General features: G+C 47.6%; 1 protein-coding gene across 4 annotated transcripts in view; it reads left to right on the top strand.

Moving 5' to 3' along the window:
* DDHD1 (DDHD domain containing 1) overlaps positions 1 to 20,317 on the top strand; it is a 1,509,354-nt gene that overhangs the window by 1,456,763 nt on the left and 32,274 nt on the right. For all 4 annotated transcript variants that reach the window (XM_069637585.1, XM_069637586.1, XM_069637589.1 and 1 more), the window contains one exon: positions 10,124 to 10,318. In XM_069637585.1, the coding sequence (XP_069493686.1) occupies positions 10,124 to 10,318 (195 nt within the window). The remainder of the gene's footprint in view (positions 1 to 10,123; positions 10,319 to 20,317) is intronic.

Below are 20,317 nucleotides of genomic sequence, written 5' to 3' on the forward strand. Positions count from 1 at the left end.
TGACTGCAAATGACAGGTATTGTGCAGGCTCGGGCCCGGGTCTCCTGGAGTAGCAGGCCCCATGAGGACACGGGAGCCCTGCAGACAGTGAAGTCATACAGGGGTAGGGCTGAGGTGACGGAGGCAGAGCCCCCCCCCCCCCAAACCCAGTGTCGCCCTGTTGCCTAGTGGAGCTGGAGAAGTGGTGGCCGTGACCCTGTTGTGCCGTGAGGGGTGCTGTTCGTCTTGGTGGGTGCAGCAGAGGACGGGGTATGCTGTCCAGGTGTCTTGGAGGAGTGCCCCACCCTGGTGTGCTTCTCTCAACTCTGGCCCAGGCTGTTATTGATCAACAAACTCTTTGGCCTTCATTGCCCAGAGAGAGGGAAACTGAGCCCTGCTGACCTGACCACGGAGCAACCTACCCTGATTGTTCCTGGCCCGGACGCCTCCGTGTACCGTTGTGCTTGCGTGTGGGAAAGACAGGTTGGTGGCGGTGGGGGATGAATAGCTGGATCCCACTCCCTTTCCACTCTGATGGACTGGAAGATGTCCCTGCAGAAATTTCAATTTGATAGATCTTCCACCCCAGCGCTGGACCAGGTAACGTCCTCAGAAACAATGGCAGAGTCTGCTCTTGATCCAGTTTCCACCAAGAAGGATTTAGCAGCTCTGCTGGAGGAGATACGTGGCATACGTGCTGACTTTGGGATGCGTAAGGACATTTTGGGATACAGAGTGGATAAAATAGACGACAGACTACGGAACTTAGACAACAATAAAATCTCATGGGATAAGATGGAAGTAAATATAGACATGTGGCTCCCCGAACTTGAGAGGCGGGACTCGGAAATATTACTCAGGATGGATGACTTTGAAGACTGCAAAAGGCGGAATAACCTCTGTTTCTTTGGGATTCAGGAGAATGAGCAGGAAACGGAGATAATAAAAAGGTTATTTATGAGGTGGTTAAGCTTTTGTTCGGTGGTGGCTCCACGGCTGAGCCAACTATTGACAATGCACATCGGGCGGGTGGGGGAGGTTGTTAGTTTGGAAAACAAAAACCCTACCATCATCTCCCCGCCCCACCGGGCAACCATGCACCATTTTTAGCCAATCTTAGGCAATCCCCTAGGGGGGTGTGGATCACTATACCCCCCCGCCACCCTGCATCTGTATCAAGAGGCCTGTGTGCATTGTGTTACTCCTAACTAACTTCTAACAACATACACCTATCTTACTCCTATGGACACAAATTTAAGACACAAAGAAAACACATGAATCAATTCAATTATAACAGTGAATACATTTATTTATGCACAGCAAAGCATAATGCAGAAAATGCTAAAACTCTAGCCAATATCCAATTTGCACCCTTTTATGCTTCTGGTGCAAATCTACCATGCAATAACTGTAAGCATTTCAGGTCTCTTAATGCAAGCCTGTGATGCAAGCCTCTGTTTCTTATGCAGTCTAAATGCAAGCGTCAAACATCCAACAATACTCTCCTTCATGCAGAATCAAACCTCTCCAATCCAATCCACACCATGCTTCACACTCACTCTCTTAAGACAATCCCTGTCTGATCTCCCCTTTCCCAAACCCAATGTTCTTTGTGCGAGTGTCTGTCCAGCAACTAGATGGTGTCACATTCTAATCATGGGGGTAATTATATTACCCGAATCTGTTCCCCTCGCTTCCTGTAACATCGGAACTATAATTTTTACTTGCCACCAAACATCTCATAATTAACGCTACATGTAGACTGCTGTTGTTTTGGTTGTTCTCACGTTACTTTTTTTTTTGTTGTATCGTTACTTTATTACCACACTTGTAAGTTTGTAATGTTTCTCACTTTCTTGAAAAAACCAATAAAATACTTTACAAAAAAAAAATGGGGGTAATTATAGGGGGGTGGATAGGGATGCCCGTCCCCCCAACCTCCATGGTACACTATTCCGTCCCCACTCATTAGGCTCGGGCACCTCCCCTTCAGATGCCATGTCCTTCCCAAACCCATCAGCAAAGCCACCCCCACTGGTTGTAATCAATCAGTTTGTCTAGGCCATGGACCATACTTGAACCATACTTCCCATTTTGCATCTCTCTCCTCTCGAGCTCTGTCTTTGTCAAGTCAGGTCTCCTCAATGCACAACTCTGCAATCAGCCAGTCAGCAGTGGCAGGCCCCTCAAGATCTGGTCATATGAACTGCTTCTGCCAAGCCATCGGATTCTGCTGCACCAAGACATCTCTCCCTCATTCTCAGGAAGCAGCTCCATCATCCAAAACTCCATCAGCCACTAGCTCAAACAGACGCCATCTGTATCTAACCCCATTCTCCTACAGCAACTACCAAGAACTACAGCCACTCTCTCCCCTCCAGCTTCTGGTTATACTTTCCAATGACGCACTCACTCCCATGGTTACTTTAAACATTCTCTACTAAGAATGTCTTTTACTCTGTCAGCATTCTATATTCAGGCAGTGCCTGCCAGTCTGTGTTATATTCTGTCTCGTGTTCTGCTCACTACCTGTTCTGTGTCAATCTGACATAGGACATCATATCTCTGCCTTGGCCTTCCGTGTGCAGTGTCTGTAAAACACTGTCTAATTCCCTCCATTCACTCCACTGTTGGCATCACGAAATCCCTCTCTCTGTCGGAGAATAGGCCATCCCTCCTCATACAAAAAGCACTTCTCCCATCTCCCCATGTCGCTCCCTCCATGGCCCCAACCTTTGCTGTCTCTGCGGCACACCAGCCATGCTGATTATCTTCCTTCGCTTTCCCCACTCGGACAAGGTTCGTGTTATCTGTCTCTGCCTGCTAATGTTTACAAATTCCTTCTTTCACTGACTCATAACAATCTCTCCGTACTGAACCTAGTGGCGCTTTTGTGTCTCCATCAAAAATGGATTCAAATGCCAGCCAAATACTTTCTCTATTCTCGAATATAGTGCCTAACACACCCAACCAATACCAAGCACTATACTCAAAGCATAATGCAAATTCTAAGTGCACACTCTACATACATACATGTGTGTCAAACATATCTCTAAATGTGTAACTACAAAGCATAACAATGTGTCATTCTAAATGACTCTACGTGGCATTTTCAGGTATGACAGTGTGTCATTTCCAGGCCTCATTCATTTTCTCTAGTGCAAACAATACTTCTCTCTCAGCCTAAGCGCTACATAGATGCATAATACATAACATCATCTCTACATGTCATGATGCAAATATACCGTGTCTCTATGGTGCTTCAAATACGACAGTGCAAGTGTCATTCTATTGCAAATGGCTAATGCATACAAAAGTGTCAGTCTAATATGTGGATAATATAATGATGCTACTTCAGCAATGTATAATGGATAGCTAAATCAGGGTGCAATGATGGATAACTAAACATGATGCAATCATTCCTAAGGGGGTAATACTAAATAATGGTTCTCTAACAATGGGTACTAATGGGTAATGGTTCTGTAAAAAAAGAGTACTGATTCTCATGATTCTCTAATGATAACAAACCAGGCATCTCATTTTATCAGATAACACAAGGTAGGGGCCCGAGATCAGTGCCGGAACGTTTTCATTATTATGAGGAGAAAAAGTATTCTGGACAAGGCCAGGAGAGTGGGGTCTGTCTCTTTGGGGGACTCTAAGATAGCCGTCTTTCAAGATCTGTCAGCCTTTACACTGGTGAGGTGACAAATGTGTGCCCCCTTCACCGGTGGCTCAACTAGAAGGGGGAATGATACCGGTGGAGTTCCCTTTCTCCCTTTCATTTGAGTATGAAGGTCATGCATTTAAATTGGTCTTCAAGGATGACGTTCAGAGGCTGGTGGGAGAGCTGATGGACCCTTTGGGGGAGCAGCCTTGAGACGACAAAGGGTGAAAGGAGGCAGGCGTCATAAAGTTCCAGGCTCCAGGAAGTTAAAAAAAAAAAAAAAAGTGAATCCTGAACGGTATGGGCCTGGTAGGCCATTGGGTGAGTTGGTTGGGGTGCAGTAGATAGGCTTTTGGCCTAGTGCTGGATGGTTCAACCTTTTCTACCAAATTGTGGGTAGGATCCCCGGGCGGGGGACTATCCTTGCTGTGCTTCTGGTTAGTTGTTCAAGAAAATTAGGGAGGAGAAGAATTTCTGACCTCCTGTCAGTGCATGTTCTGTTTCTTGAATTTAGCTAGTTGTTAACAAGATATTGTTGTGATTGATACAAAGTAGGGTATGAGCACTATGGGGTGGGGTGCCCAATATAGAGATGCTTAAGACTGGTGGCGTGGAGGCGAGCGGCTCTCTAGGGCTGCAGTGGCGTTATGGTGGCGGTGGGGTCTTCAGAGTTTGAACTTGGAGTATGACCCAGTGGAGCGGGCTATTCCTGGTGGTTCGGTCCTATGCTAGTGATGGCAAATGGACAGAACTGGATGCCTGGGGGCGGGGGACAAACTATTGGTGGTGTGTTTACAGTTTGATGTTGGCTTGGGGTACGAAAGCTTGCGCTGCTTGATGATTACGCTGTGAGGGACACATGTTTTGCTTGTCGTACAAGTGAAACACTTGTGTACGAGCGCAATAGAAATAAAATATCAATCAATCAATCGATATGTCAGGTGCCTAGGTGTGACCATCAATGGTAATCTTCTGTTTTTTACAGGCTAAGGTGAAATTTGACCTGGTGGTGGGGTCTCTTAATGTCTGGTGTTTGAACTCCCCCACGAAACGGTCTCTTGTGCTCCAGGAATATAAGAGAGTCAACCTAGACCGGCTTCTTGTACAGGAAACCCATTGGGGTTCTCCGGGGCTTAAGGCCAGGTGTATTGGAGAGGTATTTCAGGCCTCAGCCCGACCAATAGGAAAAGAGGGGTGGCCATAGTTGTGGCGTCTACCCTCGGGTTGGCTGTTCACAATGGGTTCACGATGTGTTGCAGGACCTAGAGGGGAGGTAGATTGCAGTCAAGGGGTTATTGAGGGGTAGCCTAATCACTGTGGTGTAGGTTTACAGTCCTTTATTTATTAGCATTTATAAAACGCGCATCAGCCCTGAGGCATTGTGGCACTGAATGAGGGACAGATTGTGTTTTGGGCCAACTTCAAGGTGCAATTGAAGCTGCTTGTGGAGGGACTGCTGATAATTGGGGGCAATTTTAATATGGTTCTAGACCGCATAAATATGGGAAGCGGCCAAAGCTGATGGGGGTATAGCATGCTAAGGTCTCAGTCTAGGAAGTTTCATAGCATTAACGCAGGCTTGGAGGTTGACAACGCCCTGACGTTGAAGGTGGAGGAGTCCCCCTTCACTTTTTACTCCTGAATCCATAACTCTTACTCCAGAATAGACCTAGTTCTGGTTGATGCTGCCTTGAAGGGGTTTGTCGACTCTGTTACCGTCCCTCTGGTACTATGGTCGAACCACAATGTAGTCTGCGTGGTGTTTGTAGAGGGGTGTAGAGGGGTGGACCCAGTGGCCCCGGGGAGCTGTATGTGTAACGACCTGCTGTTGAAAGATAAGGTGGTAGCCAAGACGCTTCAAATCCACATTCAGGAATACTTTGAGTTTAACGATGGGGGGACACTAGCACTAGGTTTGTGTGGAAAGGGTTCAAGGCCATGATTAGACGGGTATTATTGGGGCCCGGTGCACAGAAAAAGTGAGAGAGACTGGGAAGAGGCAATTTACAGTCAAAGATAGGCATCCATTACTACAATCAGTTGTGGCCAGGGTTGTCGAAACAAGGCCCTTTTCAGTAGGTTAGCTCTCTGGGTCCATCATTCAAGGTCTCTGGGCACGTTTGCTGAGATGTGAAGATCTGAGATGTGTCTCTGAAACAGAGCACTAACACACGCCTTGAAAAAGACCCCCGTTGGGTCGAAACACGTGATGTGTCGGCACATGTGTTTATTTAAAGCACGCTAAATGAAACAAGCAACACAACGCTGCATCCAACACTTATAAACTCATTGGTACATACAGATAATAGTAACATCTGTGAGCCATCGCCTGGTTTGAGTTTGGTTCTCCACCATCATCTACTATAAACTTCACCAAGACGGACGAGCACCATCTTAAAAAAATCACTCACTGGCTGCAGGACCAACTACTCTCCACACTTGTTCAGCGCAGTGATCTGTGGATTCTAGTGCTCTACCCAATCTTTACTCATCCTGGAGATCTAGTGAAACAAGCCAGTCCTGCAAGTCGAGGGTTTGAAGGATCTGAGCTAATGTAACTATCTTGAACCTGTCCTTGCGCGGGTACAGGTTCAGACGCTGCGGATCCTATATGGTACGTAAGGCCCTGTCTTTCTTCGGAACCAGAAAATGGTTTGTGTATCAAGCCTTAGCTTGCTCCAAGCAGTTCACCAGAACTGTGGAGCCCTTTGGTAGAAGCTGATGGACCCTCTTCCAAAAGGAGGGAGTCCGGAAGCAAGTTCAGATTGTTAGGAGACTGGTTTGAAGGACATTGAGCCAAGGTGAGAAAGTATCTTTGGTGAACGACCTGTAAGGCCCAGTCGTCGGTTGTGGTAAGATTCCATTCCTCTCTGAACTGGGAAATCTGGTTTCCCATGGGGAAGAGTGCACAGTAGATATCGACACGCGTTCTCTTAAAGCACTAGTGCATCAGCTCTTATCAGGACGGCAGTGAATTTGTTTTCAAGAGGAAGCTTGTCCTTTGTCACTGTGTGCATAGAAGGGGCAAAAACCCTTAACAGGCTCTTGGGGAGGCATTTGAAAACAGGAAAAATGGGTCACATGGAGCCGCCCTGTATTTCTTAGCCAAATACCAGTTCATAGTCGGCACAGAGGCCGGTTTCAACCACAATACGACGACTGAGGCCGCTAATGCCGGATTGAAGGGTAAGAGGGTCTCCCTCCACTGACCTTGATCAAGAATGTCTGTCAATTCATATTGCACCTTGAATCTTGAACAGGCTGACAACCCTAGGGTGTCAACTACCGTGGTACCTAGTGTAGCTGCAGGGAGCAGGTCAAATGATTGCCTCTTGCAAATCAGTAGCAAGATCTAGCAAGTCTCCTTCTCCATAAAACTCCTCAGGGAAGTCTCTACCTTCTCTGGTGTTACAAGGGTTGTAGCCCGAATGGGAGTAGATCACCCTCCTCATTTATAAGGCCTTCCATATCTGGCATAAACCTGCCCATAGGGAGCAGTGCACACTCTTGAGGTATCTCAGTGGTGCAGACAGCTGCATGTAGTGAGGCGTTGGACCAGGAAGACAGACTGGTGCATTATTGCAGTGGGTTCTCACCCATAGGAGCCGTGGCCACGCCGAAAGACGTATGGTTGTTGGCTTTTGTGGCATCTCTGCCGGCTCGTCTGAACACAATGAACCCCAGTGGCCAAAGCCGCCAGGGCCTTGGCAAAGATGTTCAGTATCATGAGCCAAAGGTCCTCCCATTCCTTCAGGATTGGGTGGGGAAAGGAACCAGTGACGCCAGTTCCTCACTGGAGTGGTCACTTCTCTTCTTCAAAGACGAAGAAGGATGACTTTTCAACAAACAAGACCTCTTGCAGCACTGCTTCTTTTTCTCGTTGCAGACCGGTGACCGTTCTTTCTTTAGGCACTCTGCAACCTATAACGAGTCAGTTTGTCACCTTATCCCTATAAAGAAATGTAAAGAGTTTTACCGCCCATTCATGAAGTGCCTTGGGGTGCATCGATTGACACTACCTGCAATCCTGCGTGTCGTGTTCCTCCCCTAGACCATACAGGCAAATCATGTGGGGGTTGGAGATGGGCATTTGATGCCCGCAGTCAACAGTGTTTAACACCTAAGGCTTTCAACTGATATGACATGTCACGAAAACGTACAATACTTCAATGAAGCAGTGTTCCTGAAGGGAGCCGAGTGGTTGGAAAAAGGGAACTAGGGTCATGGGGGCGGTTGCTCTGTATAGACTGGTCCGGATGTCATGTCTGGTGCGCGTAGCATAGAGGCATTTAGCAGAGCCACACTCTCCCCCAAGCAGCCGAAACGTTTCTGAAGAGCAGCTGCACTGGGAGTTAGAGATCATAGATGAGGAAACCTTGGAAAAAAGGAATCCATTAGAAGGCATGTTTAATAGTTGTGGTCTGGGAATGAGCAAGAGATGGGGTAAAGGACCTGCCTTCAGCCAGGTAGGCATCCACAAACTCTTGTTTAAATTTGTTTGGAGCCGTAACAGTTGGGAGGGGTGAGAAAACTTAGCACTGATTTGAATGAGGATGTGGTCAAATGTGAAGGGGTTTATAGCGACATAAGATGCTGAAGTGAGGGGGGTAAAAAGGCAAACTTGTGGGAGTAAATGGAACAGTTTTGACAGGGGATGTTAGTGAAATGTTAGAGAAATGTTAGAGAGGGGGTAGCGTCACGATAGAGTTGGTGGGTCGTTAACATTTTAGTAAGGTTAAAGCCACCCATCAACACTATGAGGGCTTTGCTGGGAATGGAGTAATGGAGGTGGTCAATGTTGGATTACAAGAGAGGCCAGGGGACGATAAGTCGAGAGAAATATGGGAATGGGTGGAAGGAGTTGCGTAATGCTGAACTCAAAGCAGGGAGGTAGAACGTCAGATGGTGGAAAGGGATCATAGGGATTCACTTTTTTGTTCATAAGGAAAGGGCAGTAACTCATTTGAATGTACATGAGAAGTGCACAAAGGTGGCAAAGTCACTGTGAAGGACAGCAGAATAGATGTGCCATGTGGATGATCCATGCTTCGCTTATGCCCATGCCCACGAGTCCAGAGTTGTGAGTTTCAAAACAGTCAGTGAGGAAGTTGATTTGTTTGCAGATTCTCTTTGCAGAGTTCAAGTACGAGAGTAGTGTGAGTGAGTGAAAGGATGGAGTTGGCACAGGGGGCGTGAGGCAAAAGGCATAGATGAAGTTGTACTAGCCTTTTACGGGTGGGGATGAAATAAAGGTATGTGATAGGAGGCGGCGGGTGATAGAGATGACTGGATGGTCAACTGAGAAAGGATCAAAGGGAGTAAGAGAAGGGTAGTGAGAGAATGAGAAACAGTATGGGAGCAATGGATGCATTTTGTTTTGGTGGAATGGTAAGGGAGTATGAAGTTTAGGCAGGGCATGCCTGGTGTGAAAGCTCCAGTATGGACCACAAACCTGAGCCAAACAGAAAATACATGGCAGTCAGAAGAAATGCATGTAGTGAACTGAAATCTCGTTCTCAGCATTTGGGTACTTGTAGCAGGAACAGAAACTCACAGAATCACGAGAAGCCAGAGTACCATGTCCTCAGGTCACCATGATGGCAACATCTGTTAACAAAAAGGTGACCAGGTTTTTTATAACTTTGGGTGGCTGTGGAATACGATTTCTACCAGTAAAACACACTGACCACCTTAGAAAGATGTAATCACTTACCACCAGAAGATTGAAATTGCAGAATTAGGGATTGGACCCTTGACGGTAGGTCCCTTTAACGTATGCCCTTAATGTGAATATGCTTTATTTCTCATTTTGCAAATCGGTTTGCAGGACTCATCGTACAAATACCAGCTAACTTTCCAAACGATTCTGAGGCCAGGGTGCACACCAGGGAAGGACTTGGTGATTAGGAGATACCATTTTATTGTCAATTTTAGCACCCTTGGGCACAACCCCCTTTTTCCTGTGTGCATACTGAAAGACAATATCAAATGGGGCCATTGTTTGTTGCTTCTGAATATCGGAAGAAAACTGCTTGGTATGCAATCATTGTTGTCCAAATGTTCTCTTCCTCCCTACTTCATGACAGACGTTACTTCCGTCTTGTGTAATTGTCACATCAATATATTGCCTATTGTAGACAAGGTCTTTATTTCCATTGTAAGGCCCGGTATAGATTTCCTGTAGCTTTTCAACAAGATGACAGTAAAACAAGCACATTCTTATCACACATTGTGAACTTTTGCAGATTACTTATATTGGTATTTTACCACAACATTGGTGTTCTCGATCTATAAGGGTTATTCAGTTGTGAGCTTAGAATTCCTCCCCGAGTTAATATTGTAACCCTTGCATAGGAAACCATATCTTTGTTCCATTTTTAACTACAGTCAATCATTCTGTTCATTGTAACCCTGATTTGCATAATGTCCATTTTCCTTCAGCTTCATATGTGGCTTTTACTTTTGTTTTCCATACAGGTGCTGCTAGCATTGGTAAGGGTCTTGGAGGGATGCTCTTTTCCAGATTTGCACGTTCTAGTGCAACCAATTTGCAATCTTCGGAAATTACAAAAGATGGAACAGATGGAGAAGACAAGAAGGCTGTGTTTTATCAATCTTCTACGGGAACACAAGGCTTTCCACACAGCAGTTCTGGCATTCTAGACTCCACATGTTAGTGATGTCTCATTTCTTTTTATAACAAACATATATTAATTTTCAGAGGTTATTCGTTCTGACTTATTTATTTAAAAGTACATCCTTAGTTGTTATGAATTACCAGCCAAATAATGTTTTGGGTGCATACATTACTGCATGAATTCTTGGCTGTTGTCTGGTTGTTCACCTATTTGCTTATTAGCAACCTGCTCCTTTTCACTGGCATGTCAGTAAGTCTGTAAAGCTCCTGGTAAGATTCAATGTACGTTCCACATTGTTTTCTGCAGTCTGGAATTAACAGGCTTTAGGTTGCATATCTGTTTGTGAACATGCTCTATGACCGCTTTGACCTAAATGCAACCCTAAAGATTGATTCTTCTGCATTAGGTCTCCGTGGGATCCTAGGGATCTTATGGAGATTTGCATGGCAACACACTTGCTGCGTGCATGGCATAAATGTGTCAGAACATCGCTCCTGGATGTGTTAAAAGCAGAGGACCATTGGATAAATAGATGGATTTAACAGTTTTCATAATTGTGCAGCTGATTTAATTTGTTGCGGAGCTAGAGCCTGGCAATGTGAGGGAAGCCTCTAGGGTTAGAAAGGAACATTTGGGCCAATACTAATGTATTTGGTGAATTGTTGAATCGTGTAGGAGGCTGGAAAACCTGTGTACCCCCTCTGATTCACTAAAATGACATTCACAACTGTTGCTTTGATGTTTCATGATCCTAAAAGCGTAGTGAGGTAACCAATGGTGGCAGACGTGCGCTATACAAAACCACTTTCATTAAGTTAATGTAATAAGAATTCTTTTTGTTTTGGGAGATCAAGAGGATCCATCAGAAACATTGTGTTTTTCCCTAGGCATTTTGGAATATATATTTGCAAAAGCTTAAAAATATGTGGGAATCTTGGTTCCTGATTCATGGCTGCTCATCAAGCATTGTGTCCCTTGTTAGTTCTTCTGGCTAGTTTTGTTACCTGATAAAACCTTTAACAGTATTACAGCTTGTCCCTCTTCCCCATCAGTTTGAGGGCGAGTCTGCATGCAGAAAGTCACTTACTTTGTATGTCCTTCAAAGGTTTTAATAGATTTTCAAAAGAAAATAAACACCAGAAAACATACAGAATGACATTTCGCACAAAAATTTGATAACCATGACATAAATTAAGAAACCAAAACATGTTCATGAAACTTGCAAACTTGTCAAATTCAGATGACAAATGTTGTTGGGGGGCTTAGGAAAGGGTAAGGGTTCTGCCATCTGTGTCATTCCCATGCTCACCATGTAGTGAGTAATTTTCAGACATACCCCCATTGTGAAGAGAACACCTTCTCTCCAGCTATCTCTCCTCTTGGTGCTGCACCACATAGAATACAGGAGTCCCTTGATACATTTAGTTTTATTGTACACATATAGCACCTCTACCTTTTCCTTCTCATGCCTTTCTAAGCATCTTATCTATCCCTCACCTCAACTAGCTACCTGACTTTGCTTCTCCCAACCACTACTGAATGTTCTATCATACTCCCACTTTGCCTCTCTGGCAGGCAAAGCGCTTTGTCGCTATAAACTATGGCAGGAGGCGCTATACAAATGCTAGATAAAATAACATAATGGCAAACCATATATTATAAAACAACACAAATATCAACAATGAATATTCCATGTTACTTATTTAGGACATCAAAAGTAATACCTAAAAGAATAGTAACATTATTGAGAGCTAGCATTACCTTTTACAACAATGGGTGTAATTGTCCCTGCTTCAAGAAGGCATCAGCCTGTTGGTAGTCACTGATATCATTTAGTTCTGAAAAATCCAAACAAGTGCAGTCAAAAATCAGACGAAATATCACAATGTTGCCAATGTCTATTAAATAGGGACCTATGCATATACTCCTTTTACTGCAAAAAACTGGTTTTCTATCCAGTCTGGGGCTTTTGATGCCTTTTCCATCCAGGTCATTTCCACTGTCTGACTGGCTATTGGCTAGTCAAGTGCAGCCAATCCGTGCATGACCTGACTTCTGCCAGACTCAGTAGGTAGTAGAAGGGAAATTTAGCAATTCTTTCTTGTTCAATTGTATTAATAGTTGCCACTACCTTTTGCCAAAACAGTGCATTGTGATGATTTGGGATAAACACAATCCTCAAGTCTTGGATGCAGTGTCAACACCTTCATTGTACAAGGAGGAGGGATTAGTCATCTCGTCGGCGGCGACAACGATTAAGGCGGCCAATGCCTTAGCGATCGTGGCCCGCTTCGACAGGGAGCTTTGGTTCAAGATAGCCCCGCTGATAGACTTCCTACTTGACGACAAGAGGGCGGAGGCCCTAGAAATTCTGCAGGAAGGCGAGGTGGCGTCGGATCACGCCATAACGGTGGCAACGGACATTGCCGATACCGGATTTCGCCAACTGGGCAACGGTGTTTGCCTCCTCCGACGAGGATGGCTCAAGGCGACAGACTTTCACCAGGACGCCCAGACCAGAGTGTTGGACATGCCGTTCGACGGCAACAACCTCTTTGGTAAGGCAGTGGACGAGTCTCTACAGGCCATCAAGACCGACTTGGAGACGGCCCGGGCCGTAGGGGTGCTTCAACACAACGGCCCTTTCAGAGCTCCGGAGGCAGACAGGGTGCCTCCAAAGGTTCCAGCGGTGGCTCCTCCACTTACCGCCAGGCGGCCCGCTCCTCTTCCCAGGAGGCCTACAGAGGTCGCTGCAAGCAAGGGGGGATCCCGCCGTCGTCACCAAGGAGGCAAAGGCGGCAAGGCCGCCTCCAAGCAAGACTGACCTGGCCGTGTTGTCGGGCCCCCACCGAAGCATCCCGGTGGGAGGCCGGCTGACGAAGTTCGTCAGCGTGTGGGAGTCCATCTCCACCGACGGTTGGGTGTTAGACACCCTGGCCAACGGGCACTCGCTGGAATTCCAAAAGAAGTGCCTTTGCATTCCTCCCGTGGCCAGGAAGGAAAATCACGTCCCTTAACTGCTGTTGGAGGTAAGGGCGATGCTCAAGAAAGGTGCCATCAAGCTCGTCCCCAGAAGGCTCCGGGGCTCCGGAGTGTACTCAAGGTAAGTCCTCGTCAGTAAGAAGACAGGTGGTTGGCGCCCCATCCTGGACCTGCGTCGCTTAAACAAGTACATCAAGGCGCAGAAATTCAGGCCAGCACGTGCTGGTACAGCTGGAGGAAGGCGACTTCCTGTCGTCTTTGGACCTGGAGGATGCTTACTTCCACATTCCTATTCTAAAAAGGCACAGGAAGTTCCTCAGGTTCGTGGTTCAGGGACGCCACTACCAATTCAGAGCCCTACCGTTCGGATTAAAGTCGGCACCCAGGGTTTTCACCAAGTGCCTGGCATTAGTGGTGGCGCGGCTGCGCATGCAGGGGATCCACGTTTACCCCTACCTGGACGACTGGCTAATCCGGGCAAGGGAACTCGCCGGCGAGGACCGTCCGGTTGCTCCCGGAGCTGGGGTTCGCCATCAACTACCCCAAATCCCACCTAGTTCCATCGCAGATAGCACTGTTTCTGGGAGCGAAGCTCAATACAGTGGGGCAATTGGCCTCCCCTTCAGAGGAGAGGACCAAGACCATCCTGGGCAAGGTGCGGCGCCTGCTAGCCACGGACGTGGCCAGGGTGAGGTCCATCCAAGTCCCTCCTCGGGATGATGTCCTCATGCATCTATCTTGTACCCCTTTGCAGACTTCGGATGCGTCCGCTACAGGAGTTCCTCGACGCCTGCTGGTTTCAGGCGACTGGCTGTTTCGAGGACAGGATCCCTCTCGACGAGGAGTTCCGTCGGGCGATCTTATGGTGGGGCATCCATGCTCGCCTCACGACAGGCACAGAATTTCAAATCCCGGCATTTCAGGAGACGGTGACGACGGACGCCTCTATGGAGGTTTGGGGGGCCCACACCGGAGACCTCCACGCAAGAGGCTTTTGGCTCCCGGAGGAGAGGTCTCTCCACATCAACATTCTGGAGCTCCGAGCAGTGTTCTGGGCTCTCAAGTCGTTCCTTCCGTCCCTCAAGGGCAAGGTGGTGAGGATCTTCACCGACAACACCACCACGATGTTCTATATACAGAAGCAAGGAGGCACCAGATCCCCAGCCCTATCCAAGGAGGCCCAGGATCTGTGGCACTGGGCCGTCGCCCAGGGGATGTTTCTGGTTCTCTTCCACCTGGCAGGAATAAAAAACACCATCGCCGACTCACTCAGCAGGGAGCTGCGCTCGTGCCACGAGTGGGAACTGCGCCAGCATCAAGTGGATCGACTCTTCCAACGATGGGGGAAACCCAGATCGACATGTTCGCGACGGCGACGAACTCCAAGTGCCAGAGGTTCGCCAGCAGGTTCCCACAGCCGAGGAGCATGGGCGATGCTTTCTCGTTCCCTTGGGACAGCCTGTTTCTATACGCGTTCCCTCCATTGCCGTTGCTGCTCCGCCTCATCAACCAGCTCAAGAAGTCCAGGTGCAGGATGATCTTCGTCGCACCGGCATGGCCGAGGCCGATCTGGTTCCTGGACCTTCTGGACTTGTCAACGTCCCCGCCAGTCAGGCTGCCGACGGACGTGGATCTTCTCTCCAGAGAAGGAGGCGCCATTCTCCATCATGACCCACAGTCGCTGAACTTGCAGGCCTGGTTCCTGCAGCACTAGAGTTTGGAGGGTATGATATCCCGGCTGATTGCAGAGAGGTTCTTACAAAGGACAGGGCGTCCTCAACTCTCAAGTGTTACGGTCATAAATGGAAGAGATTCTCTGTCTGGTGCCGTGCACAGAAGATTAACCCTCTGCGGATTACGGCCCCTCAAGTGCTGCCGTACCTACTGTCGCTGGCCAAAGCTAGACTGGCTCACGACTCCATAAAAATACATCTGGCTGCCATCTCCCGATATACCAGGACTACCGGACTGGCGTCCTTGTGGTCTCATCGCCTGGTGAAGGAATTTATGAAGGGACTATTCCGATCATTCCCTCCGGTGAAGGCTCCTGCCCCGGCGTGGGAGCTTAATGTGGTGCTGACCAGGCTCATGGGAGCCCCATTCAAGCCTATGCATTCAGCGCCTTTGAAGTTCCTGTCATGGAAGACAGCGTTCCTCGTGGCCATCACCTCTGCACGATGAGTGGGAGAGATTCAGGCCCTATCTTGCAAGCCTCCATACTTGACTTTTCATGACACGAGGGTGGTGCTGAGGCCGCACCCCTCCTTCATGCCCAAGGTGCCGTCGGACTTCCACCTCAACAAGCCCTTGGTGTTACCAGTTTTCTTCCCGTCGCTTCCGACGCTGGCCGAGAGGACTTTGTACTCGCTGGATGTAGCTAGAGCGCTGAAATTCTACGTGGACCGCACAAAGAGTTTTCGGAAGACGTCACAACCTTTTGTGAACTTTGGGTCTGTGAATCAAGGGATGGCTCTCTCGAAGACTTCCATTTCCAGATGGCTCTCCGGCTGCATCATGCATTGTCGCCTGTTGGCAAACCGACCGTTGCCCGGCCATCCGAGAGCCCATTCGACCAGAGCGATCGCTGCTACCACGGCGTTCCTGTCTGGTGTGCCCCTGCTGGACATCTGCAGGGCTGCTACATGGAGGTCGACGCACACCTTCACAAGATTCTACTGCGTCGATCGTGACTCCAGGGAGGAGTCCAGGGTCGGCCAAGCAGTGCTGCGCAACCTGTTCACTTAAGGTGAGCCTGGTGAGGAGGTAAGAGATGCCTAATGTTGAGTTGTTCTATTGTTTAATGTTGAGCCTGTTGCCACCTCCCGTGGTTGTGCATGTGTATACTGCTATGTATTCTTTTTTTCTTGACCATTTGAATCCATGCCAGACCCCATGCTGGAAAAGGAACAAGTTACTTACCTGTAACTGTTGTTCTCCAGCATGGGTCTGGCATGGATTCACATGCGAACCCTCCCGCCTACCCCTCTGCTGCTTTTCACTTGGTCATACTGCCACTTGGCGTGCTACCAAATCTGAGGATGGCTGCCAGAGGCGGGGCCTAGGGAGAGGGCAGACATTGGCTGGGGGCAGTATGACCCAGAGATCAGTGATTGGTTACTACTAATAAAGACCGATCAGAAACGAAACTGATACTGGTTTTTTCTTTACCAAGGATTCCCAGCCTGACGACGGGGAATATTCATGAGCATGTGAATCCATGCCAGACCCATGCTGGAGAACAACAGTTACAGGTAAGTAACTTGTTCCTTATGTCCCAAATGCCCTAATCTTACGAAGTCCTGGAGTAGAGCAACCTGCTCTTGAGGTTGGTCTCTTCTGAGTTGCTTCTGAGATCCGATATTGTTGCTCTCTGACCACGGTTAACCTTCCCAGGCTCCTTGTGCTTACTGTATGAGCAAATACTAATGCTCCTATGTCCCGTCCCCTTTCCACCATACTTTTGAGACATTCCGTCCTGCGGGACGGGACCGGAGCACTTTTTGTAAAAAAGCATCACATTGAAAATGTGTCCTCCTTCTCTTTTTACACGGGGTACTGTACGCGGCCGTAACCCTGCCCTCCTTAGCTCTGCCCCGCGCAGGAGAATGTGAATGTTGCAGAGGCCTGATAAGAGTTTCATGTAGTGAACCTTTATGGAAGGAGATACCTCGCAGGAGAGTACGCCAGGGGATCTGTGTGAGCCAAAAGCGGAGTTATTCATGGCAGGAGAGTAAACCAGCATATCACAAGTTTCAGATGAGCTGTTTCCTGGCAGGGGAGTGTACCGGGAAACTGACTTTGAATTGGCATGTTGAATAGAGACTTAGTCATATTAAGTTTTTTCAATTGAACATTTTGTCAACCAGAGACTTTGAAAAGACTTGCCTTTTGCCATACTTGAATCACTGTTGGATAAAATACATTTGTTTAACCATTCTGAAAAGTAGGAAAGACTTCCTTTTGCCATATTCCAACCAGTGTTGTGGAAAAGACATTTTATCCTGAAAGCGAGGGAGAGACTTCCTCTTTGCTATATTCCAACAAGCGTTGTGGATGGAATATTTGTTTTGCCATCCTGAGGAAAGTATTTGGTAAAACAGACATTTGTATTGCCTTTAAGACTGGTCTTTATGCAGAACACTGTGAACCGTTTTCCTGAAATAATACAGGGGAATGGAACCAACCCCTGGACACAAGGATTGTTTTGGTTGAATTTATATGTTTGAGTTTTTGCACATTTCTGTTGAGTTGAACTTTGAAACATTTACCTTATACCTTTTGCTTGTGTATGTTAGTGTGAGGGTCAGATTTAGGTCAGCGTTATTTAGTCTTGGTTTCATAGAAAGGGACATTCACGTTACGATAGGGAAAGTTAGGCCTTTATCCAAACCCCTTCCTGTTAATAAAATGGCTAATGTTGAGAATATTACCCTTTATGTCCGCCTCTCATTTCTGACCTCTCACAACAACCAGCTACATCCATCCAGGTTCTTGCTTACATAGGGTGTTAGGCAGAAACCTGTGCAGTTCCCTTGGGGAACACTGCAAAAGATTTAAGACTACAGGTAGAGCAGTAAACCCCTTTGGTAGCAGTCTGTACCACCCAGATTTACCTGGTAGCTGTGGCTGAGCAGTCAGACTTCTCTCAAGAAGAGTTAGGCAGTATGCAGAGTATACACAATATGTACCAACATACAATAGCACAAGCAAACACTGACCAGAGCTTGGTTTCAAAAGTATATAGTTATTTATTTAAAAACACATAAGTTAAAAACACTCTAGCAAAATATAGTAAACACTTCAAACACAGTTATAATGAAAGTAGATTCAATCCTTTCTCCTATCTAGACAACTCTAGGTTAACACCACTTAATTAAAACAGAGGTGAGTGCTTAACGTTAGATGACACTCTAGTAGTTTCCAAGAAAGGGAGAGAAAAAGCAGAAATGGGTTAAACACACCACTCTAAGGTCCAGAACACTTGCAATAGGCTCAAAGAAGCACAAAGTCACAGGTGAGCAAAAGTCACTAGGCAGGGCCCACTCTTAGAGTAGCCGGAGCGAAAATGTGCCCAAGATCACACTGTTAGTTAGAGATTCAAAGTCTTGCAAGGAGTCAAAAAGAGTTTAGAGTGGCTCAGAAAGTTTAGCCAAAGTGTCCCAGGCACTCCCAGGTTCGAAAGCCGGGGACTAAATCTACCCCGTACAGTCGGTGGCAAGGGAAGCCAGGCGGAACACAGTACCTTAAGCGGAAAGGATCCTCCAGCGGGGGCAGTTGTTCCAGGCAGTGACAGCAAGGCTCGACGTCGGTCAGGGGAGAAGAATATCTCGCTGAAGAGCAGAAGAGAAAGGTCGTAGCACTGCCCGGGAAGAAACCAGCCGCGGAGTCCTCCGGTTAAAGGGTTGGTACCGACTTTCGCGGTATGGGGGTAAAGTGTGGTATTCCGGATGCCGGGGTGCTTGGCACAGGCAAGGTGGCCACGAGATACCTCAAAGAACGGAAAGAAGGCGAAAACTGGTTGTCCCCACCAGTCAAGGGAAGGAGCCACTCCGTTAAGAGTTCTCCTCGGTCGTCGGGAAAAAGTGGTGAGACGGTTCAGCAGGGCTCCACCGGGTGGTGTCGTCGAAGCAGGTCGGCTCAGCTCTTCCCTCGTCGGATTCTTGGTCCTGTGGCGACTTCTGAAGTTCCAGTCCCCAAAGCCCTGCTTTTATGCAGCAAACCCCCATTCACCCAGCCTAGCTGTCACTCAAACATGCTAAGTGGTGAGCCGGGCGGCTCACCACTTGGGCCAATCAGGACGGAGTGCGACTTGAGTTACCAAGGTAACTCAGTCCAGGGTGCCTAAATCCCCCTCCACCCCTCCTAAGTACCCCAGACAGAGTGGCACCACTTTGGAGGGCTTCTGTGGAGAAGCCCGCCAAAAGTGGAACAAAGGGCTCCACTTTGGGTCAGAGTTACAGAGGCGAACACCAACGCCATTTTAGAATCAAGTTTTGGCAAAAAGTCCCAACCGGAGTTATAAAAATAAATATATAAACCGGCGGTATGTTTAAGGCTACCGTAAATAAATAATTAAATGTGTTAGCCTAAAACAATGGGAAATCCCATAGGGAAATATTCGCGGTCGAATATAAAAAGTAGTTTCCACTGCCACCAGCCAAAACTCGATCAGGGGGGACGGAGACGTGCCCCCTCGACTAACAGACCCTGGGGCAATCGAATTGCCCCAGCCAGTACGTCCACAATATGATGGTTTGTACTGGTTCTGTTCAGGATTCAAGACTAGCAAAGTCTTTGGTGACTTTACATGCCCTGGGAGACAGTAGTCAGTCCCAGGGTATGGAGTCTATGTTGGGGAGTCCCTAGGACACCCCTGGGTCACGGCACAGAGGGTGCTGTGTGACCCACATCACAAAAATACATGCGGCCCTATGGAGTAAAAGACCCCATAGCCCATTCAACACAAGGTTTGTCCAAGATAACACACTTCAACATGTCCAAGAGTGAGGGTAAAAGAGTCTCACTCTTGGCAGGAGAAAAAAATTAAACCCCAGAAATCCAGCAAAGCTGCTGGGGGACTCACTAGGTAGGGAAATTCAGCCTAAACAGAGAATTCTCCCTAACATAGGGGATCATGTGACCCTGCACAGCCTGAGTTATATGACTGCGGTCTAGTGCTTGCACTGCATTCCATTCTTAGGCACACAGGCTGATGTAGGGTGATTGTTTGGCTTAGCAGAATACTAATCAGGTGCATTCTCAACCCCCTCATGATCTGCTACTATGGCATAGGTCCCACGATGACTCTTCCAGTTGGAAAAGAGCGAAAAAGGTTCATCCAACCCAAGCTCGGGCAGCTATCTCATCCACGACAACGTCAGCAATCCCATCTGTGACTACTTTGTCCGTGAAGACTACTTCATGGTCTTTGCTGCAACACTCCCATTGGTGTCTTCTACTGGTTGGTGTACAGTCTTCTGCCAAGATGCACACGTCCACCCCTCCTTCTGACCTCTTGATGATATCTTCGTCCACGACCCCTTCAGCGACT

This window comes from Ambystoma mexicanum, chromosome 14 (genome assembly GCF_040938575.1).
Source record: "Ambystoma mexicanum isolate Mex_15411 chromosome 14, UKY_AmexF1_1, whole genome shotgun sequence".
Taxonomy (NCBI): domain Eukaryota; kingdom Metazoa; phylum Chordata; class Amphibia; order Caudata; family Ambystomatidae; genus Ambystoma; species Ambystoma mexicanum.